We start from the raw sequence: 9,916 nt of genomic DNA on the forward strand, positions 1-9,916 counted from the left end.
GATTTGCAAGAATTTGATATCATAAAAATATCATGGTTAATTTTAGTGTATGATGTGCCATAATATTACTGTAGCGATGACAATACCATGTTATTTTGATATATACCATGGTACATTTAACAACAACAGAAAAAAAAAAAACTGTAGTACGATAGTACCTTTTATTTAATTTATTTTGTCATTGTTGTTGTTGTAAGGGATGTTAGTTACTGAATAGTTTGTATATTTTTTTTTTTTTTTTTTTTTTTAATATTTTATACACTAATATAAGGAGCAATACAAAGGTCAAAGATGAAAAGTTCCAAGTTCAGCTCCAACCACATCCTCAAGTTTGCGGATGACACAACAGCGATGAAACGCACTACAGAGAGGAAGTGGCACAGCTGGCTGAATGGTGTGGCACTAACAGCCTGTCCCTCAATTTGTGAGAAGACAAAGCGTGAGTGGAGGTTGTGATGGACTTCAGGAGAAACTCCGTTGACCAACACTGACCTTACGACTTGGATTGGTGAGGGGTAGTTAAGTGCGGCAGAAAGACCATCCAGCGGACAGTGATCATCGGTGCCCCTCTCCCCTCCATCCTGGACATTTTCCTGACACGATGCTCCAGCTAAGCCAACAGTATCGTGAAGGACCCCACCCATCCCTCCCACAGTCTCTTCCAGCTTCCACCATCAGGAAGACGGTACCAGAGCGTCAGAGCCCGCTCCGCCAGACTGCTCAACAGCTTTTTCCCTCAAGCTGTGAGAGCCCTAAACTCAGTCAACCCCCACCCTCCTCTGAAAACCCCCACACAAACCCCTACCTCCTGGAAACATGGACCATCTCCCCTCCTCCACCCCCCCAAACACCCCCAACACCTCCTCCCAACCTTACCACATCACAGAAAAACTGTCTGAATTTTTTTTTTTTTTTTTTTTTGCAAATTTTTTTTTTTTTTTTTTTTTTGGCGGCTTTGTGTTTTTTTTCCCACATTGTTTTTTTTATGTTTTACATGTTTAGACTCTACAGATCAACAGCACTGTGCCCCCGCCTGCTGCTTGAGCTTACGATGTTTCTCTTTGCAACTTTGTACAGTTAGTATATGTGAGCATTCGCGATAGTCTATATATTTTTTCTTTTTCAGTCTTGTAGGTAAACAGTATATATGAGTATATTCATATTCAAAATATCTGTCAATAGTTAAGTGTGTTTATAGGATATATTATGTGAAGCTTTTGTGTAGGCTATTTTTTTTAGTCTTATGTATAGGTATTCATATTCAAAATCTGTCAGTAGGTTAGTAGTGTATATAGTAAGTATTATTATGAAGCATTTGTATAGTCTATGTTGTTTTAGCTTACTGTAAAACTTTTAGATAATATATATAGTGTTATCGTCCAAATCGGTTCCAGTAGGTTGTGTTTATAGGTTTATACTGTTTTACTTCATTGTTGTATGTCTGTATTTATGTAGCACTGTGAGACACGACATTTCGTTCCACTGTATTTCCACATGTAGCGGAATGACATTAAAGCTCAACTTGAACTTGAAAAAGGGTTTTCAGGCATCAAAACAATGTTTAATGCAGGATTGAATTTGTACATTTAAAAAAAGCATGCATTTAGAACATGTACTGCTTAAATTGTTTTTCTGAGTATTATGAGAAAAAGAAATGCAAGATGAGTGCAAAAGTCACAAAAGTTATTTTAATCATTACTTGCATCAAATGTGCTTTTGATGTATATAAAGTCACTTTTGTACAATTCATTTGATGCAGGCACAAATGGGGTGTCTCGTCTTTGAACCATACAGTTTTTTTTTTTTTTTTTTTTTTAATATATATATATAAATATAAACTATCATTTATTTGTATATAAGTAATTATAGGCTAGTATTTTGTAGTAAGTCTAAAATGTAGGTGTATATGTATATATGCATGCATGCATGTATGTGTGTGTTTATACACCCACACACACCCCCACACAAGGTTATCTTTGCAGTCACTCTGCAGGGTGTGTTGTGTACAGTAAGTGTCACCATGGCAACACAGTGAGTGGGCCTTTGACCCTCGGGATTGAGGTGGAGCCATAATGATATCCAGTAGCGCTGCTGGGCGCCGGGCTTTATGATTTGTGAGCGCTGTGTGTCAGGGACTCTGTCTGTGGTTTTACTCTGGCTCAAAGGTATTTCAGTTACTTGTATGGCTTGTTGTGAACGTCTTTCTTTTAGAATGCTGTGGACTAACAAGCACCAGTCTTGCTTATGTTTTAGGCAGGGCAGGTAAATATGAAATATGTTTTATTTTAGATTGATGAAGTGGTGGTTTTGTGTTGATGAGGTGGAAGCTAAAATGTTTGTATTTATAAAATTTTTGTCATGTTTGTAAGCTAAATGTATTTGATTATTAATAATTAATTTTTATATTATTTTATATTTTCCAAAGTATATTTCATACATAAAGATAAACCAGTATACTTGTAGTCTCACTAACCCAAAAAAACTTTTAATGCACTGTAAAAAAAAAAAAAAAAAAAGAAAAAAGTGCAGGATTTTTTTTTTGTGCAGGATTTTGTGTAAACAGTTTCAAACGTACAGTGACGCTCATTCTGAGAAATTCACAACTGAATCAAACTGTTTTGTTTTGTGTGTCGGAACTGGTTTAAGCGTAAACTAGATTCTCTCCTTTATCCTCACAGACTGGCTGTAAGCATCCCATAAAACCCATCGCCATGACAACCTCAGCACCAATCAGATTCCGTGTCTTCTCTCTCAACTGCTGGTGAGATTCCTTTAGCTGAAGAAATACAGAATTCTCATATTCCTAAATGATATTTAACTGATCCCACTGGGAATGTTTTATAGGATTTCAGCAAAATGCAAAACAAAAGCTAGATCCTTTAGAACACATTATGATACTCCATTGGTTAAAAAATGTCCCTGTAGGAAGTTCCAGTTGATTACACAATATCCAATAGGTCTATAAAATGATCATATCATACTTTTTTTTTAATGAATGTGATATTGTACTAAAGACAGGACAAATGTTTAAAATAATGTCAGAAAAAATACTTTAAATAAATGAAATTTATTTAATGAAACTTTCATATTTTCTAGATTCATTACATGTGAAGTAAAACATTTCAAAAGTTTTTTTTGTTTTAATTTTGATGATTAGAGCTTACATGAAAGCTTACTTTTTTTTTTACGATATTCTAATTTTTTGAGATGCACCTGTATTTTCTTAGTTAACAGCATGCTTTTTCTAAACATTGTTGATATTGCCAGGTTTATTATATAGCGAACTAAAACTAAAACCATAAAAAGCATTTTGATTACTTAAAATAAAATCAGAAAAAACTAAAAGTATCTCAATGAAACTAAAATAACACTTGATACACATTTTTTTATTCAATTAATTTTTAGAGCTATTCATAATAAATATAATTCATAATAAATGTTTTTCATCTATTATAAAACATAAAACAACAAATAACGTAAACTATTGTATTTGAAAATTTACTGTATGTTGCGGGAATTACAGATTTGCATGTGGAGATTTGGTTTTCATTCCTAACTGTTAAAATCCTTTTATTTTCTCTTAATTTCTAGTGAAAATCTTTGCACTGAATGTAGTAGTAACTAATAATTTACTACAAATTTTCCATGAATGCAAGATAATAGTATAAAGGGGCCAATGTAGTTTGTTGTGATTGTTTTAGGGGGATCCGATACCTCAGTAAGAACTGCAAAGAGCGGTTTGTTCTGATCGGAGACCTGCTGAGTCAGGAACAGCTTGATGTAGCGTTATTACAGGAGGTAAAACGCATAAACTTCCACACGTACAGATGTTTAAATAGGCAAATACATTCTACATTCACAAAATACTGTATGGCTATTCGTATTTTTATTTTTTTATTGTCACAGATATTCCACACATTGAGAGAAGCCTCTTCTCACAGTTTAAAGGATTGATAATCATTGAATTAACTGTTCGAACCATAAGAAGCATATATGTCAGTACTAAATTTTACTGTGATTTTTTTTTTTTTTTTTTTTTTTTTTTTTTCTTCATGTTTTTCTGGGGCTGTTTGTTCCAGGTGTGGTGTGAGAAAGACTTTCTGTTTTTAAAGAAGAAGCTTAACAGCATCTATCCATACTCCCATTATTTTAAAAGGTCAGTCATGATCTATAATGCATGAAAATGACACATAACAACATTTTTACTAAAGGTTCTTGAAATGCACAAAGCGATATGAATAAGGGCACAGATAAAGATGAAACTTCTCATTTTCAGTGGATTTATAGGGAGCGGACTGGCCGTGTTTTCCAGACATCGAATCCATGATGCCTTTCTATACAGATACTCATTAAATGGATATCCATATATGGTGAGTCTGATCAGTTGCATGCACAAACATCCTGCTCTTCTACTTAAATATAAAAATAAAGAAAGGAAGAATAGCATTTAATTCAGTAATGCAGTTTAACACAAGCCATGATTGTTTCCTGTACTATATATTTACAACATAGCACACTCTTAAATACCATGTTGCTTTTATAAAATACTTACAACTATGCATAATAAAAATATGTGATGTGAAAATATTATGTTTTTTTAAACAGTATTTTATTATGCAGATCAACTATTTGTCATCCTAACCAGCCAAACCCTGACCCTGTGAAAAGTAAACAGTACACCCTTTATAGACACAGACTGTTGTAAAAAAAAATAATGCAGCATTTATGAGGCCTCAGTTTCCTCTTTCAGTGTCAGAGATGGTGGTTTATCTGATGGCTTGTTAATGATCAATTCTTATATCAGGCTCAACATGGCGACTGGTTTGGTGGTAAAGCCGTCGGGAAGGTCTTGCTCAACATCAGTGGGCTGACGGTTCATATATTTGTCACTCATGTAAGTTCATGCAAAATGCATGTATCAGTGTTACTTATATAGCATTATAGTATTTGTTATTATTTTTTATATTTTAATTTATTATAGTAATTATTAATATTATTCATAGTTAAAAAAAAAATTCATAGTTTTGTTTTGTGCTCTTTTCTTTTGAGCATTTTTAATAGTTTTTTTTTTCCTATCAATGAATTATTCTTTTTAGCTTCTACTCTGTTACAGCAGTTTCTTCTCTTTGCAGCTGCATGCAGAATATTGCAGAGAGAAAGACTCGTATCTGCCACACCGAGTGGTTCAAGCCTGGGAGCTGCAACAGTTCATAAGGTGCTAAACGTCTGCTATATTTAGCCATGGCTGCAGGTTTATTTTGAGCCTCATATAGGTTTTAATTGCACAGTTCTTCAATAACAGTCTCTTTGCAAAATTGCATCAGATTGCAACAGATTCATAAAGGAGTCAGTGCTTAAAAGTGACGCTCAACTTTTGAGATCACACTGAACTGGTCAATGGTTTTGTTGAAGATATCTCACAACTCTTCTTGTAATACTGAGTTTACATCTCACAATTATGACACTTTTTCTTTTTTCTTCTCAAAACTGGCTTATATATATAATGCTAACGTCTGGCTGTCTTTTTGATAAAGGCACACTAGTGCTGGAGCGGACGTGGTGATCCTGGGTGGAGATCTGAACATGCACCCGGACGACCTCGGCACCAGACTGCTGAGAAACTACACAGGACTTCAGGACAGCTTCAGTGAGACCGCTCACTTTGATGTTAGTACTGCAGCGTGATGCTGCCTGGATTCTCGTAATGACTGAGTCCATGTGTAATGAAAAGTCACCTTGCTTTCTAAATGATGATTTATGACAGCCAACCTGTCATTTGTTTCAGGGATGTGAGGAGGGACACACTCATATATCTGAAAACCCATTCACAAACACAGATGGGCTTGTTCCATTTGGAGGAGGAGTCCGGATAGACTACATCCTGTTCAAGGTAAATATTAGATACTTGTTGGAATTTCTACTGTTTATTATTATTAAGTGGTGTTTTCTGTTATTAAGCAGTGTTTTTCTAGTCCTCATACTGCTGTTGCTTATGCTGCAGTTTAGTCATTTTAACAAAAGTAACTCTGAAGTAACTCATCCTACAGACACGAATGACAAGAAAATTAAACAAATTAGATCTACTTGTCTTTAAAACAGCTATCTTTACCTTTATGCTCATGAATGAAACAGCGCTGTTTTTCTGGCAGGGATCAGGGGAAGTGGATGTGAGCTGTGAGTCTTTGTCCACCACTAAGGGCCCTGTTCCTGGACATCCCTTCCCTTACTCTGACCACGAGGCTCTCACGGCCAAGTTCCTGTTTACACCGACTACAAAGGGAAATGGGTACTCAGAGAGACAATCTGGCTGTGTTTCAGGTATTTGCTCCAGTTTTGGGGATCTTAGAATATTAAATACACACATTTTTGCTTCAACAACAAAAAATCTTGCCACGAAACCAATGCTCTCTATTTTGATGCACTTTAATAAAGTATGAAAATTGTGTTTGCTTGCTTGTTTTTTGGATATGCAATTTGCTTTAAAGGAACAGTGCACCCAAAATTCATTTGATTCAAAATACAGCAAAAACAATAATATTGTGAAACATTGTTACAATTTGAAATAACTGTTTTCTATTTTAATATATTTTAACATGTAATTTATGCAAGGCTGAATTTTCAGCATCATTACTCCAGTCTTCAGTGTCACATGATCCTTCAGAAATCATTCTAATATGCTGATTTGCTGCTCAACAAACATTTCTGATTATTCTCAAAGTCAAACTGTTTAATACTTTTGTCAAAACCGTAATACAGAAAGAAAGCTGAAATAGAAAGTTTAAAAGCAGCATTTATTTGAAATTTTGTAACATTATGTCTTTGTCACTTTAATTTAATCCGTTTTAATGAATACAAGTATTGATTTCTTTAAAAAAATAAAAATAAAAAAAATCTAACTGAACTCAAACGTTTAAATGTTAGTGTATGGTTTTCCATTCTGTCACTTTCTTTCTTTCTCAGATAAGCTTCCTGAGCTGGTCAACACAGTCAATGAAGCTCGTACTGAAGTAAAGGTGGGTCTCCACTGCGCTGAGCGCATGCGCCACACAGCAGCGCGTACAGGCATTATGGGTCTTGTCCTGTTAGTGCTTGAGCTAGCAATCGCCACTATCCCATTGTTTGCTCTGGGAACTGAACAGCCCTTTCCCAAAGCCTCTTTCTACCTGCTGGGGGCGCTGTGCTTTGCCGTCCTCCTCTCCACACTGATGCTGTACGTCTTCTACAGCATGGAGGTGAAGGCACTGCAAGGCACTGAGGACCAGATGAGACTGGCACTAAGTAGCTTTCAAGAACAGCTTAAGGAGTCCCCCAAGGTTTTATCCTCGGACCATTTGCGAAAGCCACTAGACAGCAAGGATTCCGTTCATTTTTAGCCAGACAGTTAAACCAAGTGTGACATTTGAATGGAATTAGAACTTTTTATAATTATAACCACTGGTGGTGGTTGAGGAGATTCCCCCCTTCTATGTAAAGTGCTTTGAGTGCCCAGAAAAGTGCTATATAAATGTAAGGAATTATGAAAATCACTATTTTATTATGTCTTAACTGAACACTCACCTGGTTTTATTACCTATGCAGCTTTTTCACATCGATATTGAGGATACTTATACCTGGGAGCAAAGAAACCAGAAAATTAGACAATAAGTTTGTAAAATCATTACTTGCATGACAGATCTACTTCACTTTCTCTAATTAAAATAATATAAATATGGTTAATATACACATTAACATTGTTATTACTAATATTAATAATTATTCATTAAAATCTTGCTAATTTTCTTTGCTAACGTTTGTAAATGGAGACCTGCTGGGCAGGTGTTTCTGTCCTTTATTTGTTAAATGTTTCCAATCATGAGTTTGTGATGTTTTGTGCATCCATTGTGAACTGGATGGCTAACAGTTAAGGTTATGTCCATGATAAGACCGTTTTGGGAAACCAGAACCATCTTCAGTTATTTTCACTTACTGTTTGAGAAAGTCAAGCGGAGAAGAATAAAACCATACAGTGTACTGTAACTACTATCAGATTGTTTGGTCAAACCACTCCAATACTGTGTATCTTCCTTTTGTTCAACCTCATGTCTCTCTAATGTAACAGTTTATTACATAACTGTACCTTTTATAAAAAGAATAAACAATGCATATCAATTTTTCAACAACCTAGTGTTTTTATTTGGTTTCAATGTGTTCTGCTTGCCACAAGGGTGCAGTGTTGGTCAAGTATTATGAAAATCTTTAGTAACTTCAAAAATTGTTCATGGTAACTGTTGTTACACAAACATACAGTATACTGTCAGTTGCTACATTTAGTAGTTTTTGAGAATAACGTTTGACATCCTTCTCAAAATTTACGAACATGGTAAACTAACAATATTTGATAGAGATGCAGATATTGGTGTATATATAACTTAAGTACTCCCAGTTAAATAGTTTTTTAATTGTGTGGTTATTTGTTTGAACTTAAGAAGTACAAGAAGAGAAAGTGACCTCTCCTTCTCTTTGTTCCTTAAGAATAGGACAAATCCAAAGACGTTCCCATTAGCCGTCTTAAAGAGTATACACTGTCATTTACTGTTGACGTGTTCTAACATTAATAATGACAAATTGTTGAGCGGGACCTGCCCATGCAGATGACTCGGGTGCAGTTTTGTCATGGGTGTGGCAGGATCTGCTGTCTGCACATGTGTTTTTACTAACGCAGTCTCTGCTCTGCTGATGAGACCTCACCTTAGTCATGGAGGTTCTCAGCAGTTGTGCTCATGCATGGCCTCAGGGCTGCTCTTAAAAGGTCTTTGTTTATAAGAAATGTCTTAAATTAAAAGGTAGAAAAACATGTTTATAGTATCTGCGGTGCTAGTGAAACACTCGATTTGAAATGGTACTCTGTAGACGCCCTTTCTGATGGCCAGTTCTCCTGCAAAACTGGATGGGCAGTTTTTCCACTAGTAACTCATTTGAGGGATTGTTGAGGAATAGTACAAAAATACATACAATTATTTTGTTGATTGAAAAGTTGTAAATGTATATTAGTATAAAAACTACCTTTTTTGCCAAGTAAAAGCTGCTTTTCATGCAAAGCAGCTATTTTTTTTTTTTTTTTTTTTTTTTTTTTTTTTGAAAAAAGTAACATTTTTTGATTCTGAGAAAAATGTAATTTATTACATTCATTTAATCAATTTAATTTGTAGAATATGGTAAGGCTGTAACCAAGTGTAGTATAGTTGTTGTTGCCACATGCTTATGGTCATATATACTGCACAATAAATTGATATAAATCAATGTTTTACCTTGATTTTGCTTATATGCAGTATTAAATACATGCATCATTTTATTGAGCTATTTTAAATAAAAGTGATACATAACCACAAAAATGTTCTTAGTTGTGTTGATATTAATCATTTTAATTGTATAACTTAAAATGCTAAACTATTGTTTTTAATTTAACCATATACATTTATTTTGGAATAACTTCTGGACTGGAGAATTTCATAATGCTTAAGTACGTATGTGCTTTATTATTATATTTATCTGTAATACTATACATTTTATTCTTTTTTTTTTCATTTGATTTCATTATTTGTATTTTTTATTCTTCTTTTTTAAACTCAATTTCGGTCCTGGATGCTCGATACAGCGCTCTGATTGGCTGCTTAATGTCAATATCACCTCGTTCTGTTATCGTTTATACACAGGGACTATATTTTCTAGCGGAAGGTACCACTTAATGAACACTTTTAATGGAGAATTTTGTCTTTCTATATTTTATGATGTAGCCTTTTAAATGTGCAAAAGCCACAGGACTCTTTAAGATGCTCGGTTTCGTTAATAAATAGTCCTACACCTCCGCGTCGTGCCTAACAACGCCCTTTCCTTAATATTAAAATGAAAATTGGACCCTTTTAAAGTATATCTATTA

At 34.6% G+C, this 9,916-nt stretch overlaps 1 protein-coding gene across 2 annotated transcripts; it reads left to right on the top strand.

The window, feature by feature from the left end:
* The first annotated feature begins 1,890 nt into the window (after nt 1-1,890).
* Nucleotides 1,891-8,159, top strand: LOC109091687 (sphingomyelin phosphodiesterase 2-like). 2 transcript variants are annotated; one of them, XM_042726611.1, is made up of 11 exons: nt 1,891-2,262; nt 2,679-2,761; nt 3,702-3,798; nt 4,080-4,156; nt 4,277-4,370; nt 4,805-4,894; nt 5,133-5,215; nt 5,535-5,667; nt 5,786-5,890; nt 6,150-6,318; nt 6,961-8,159. In XM_042726611.1, exons 2-11 carry the CDS (start codon nt 2,712-2,714, stop codon nt 7,371-7,373), a joined length of 1,311 nt encoding a protein of 436 aa, XP_042582545.1. In that variant the 5' UTR covers nt 1,891-2,262; nt 2,679-2,711; the 3' UTR covers nt 7,374-8,159. The 2 variants fall into 2 exon arrangements, with proteins under 2 accessions (XP_042582545.1, XP_042582544.1); XM_042726610.1 differs by having other exon boundaries at nt 1,891-2,165.
* The last annotated feature ends 1,757 nt before the right edge of the window (nt 8,160-9,916 follow it).

Source organism: Cyprinus carpio, chromosome B6 (genome assembly GCF_018340385.1).
Source record: "Cyprinus carpio isolate SPL01 chromosome B6, ASM1834038v1, whole genome shotgun sequence".
In the NCBI taxonomy this organism is placed as follows: Eukaryota; Metazoa; Chordata; class Actinopteri; order Cypriniformes; family Cyprinidae; genus Cyprinus; species Cyprinus carpio.

Excerpts from the sequence above, each read along its gene's own strand:
- LOC109091687 (XM_042726611.1), top strand. The coding sequence starts at position 2,712 with ATGACAACCTCAGCACCAATCAGATTCCGTGTCTTCTCTCTCAACTGC. Across the intron at positions 4,371-4,804 it reads TAAATGGATATCCATATATG|GCTCAACATGGCGACTGGTT; the intron begins GTGAGTCTGATC and ends TTCTTATATCAG. Across the intron at positions 4,895-5,132 it reads TTCATATATTTGTCACTCAT|CTGCATGCAGAATATTGCAG; the intron begins GTAAGTTCATGC and ends TTCTCTTTGCAG.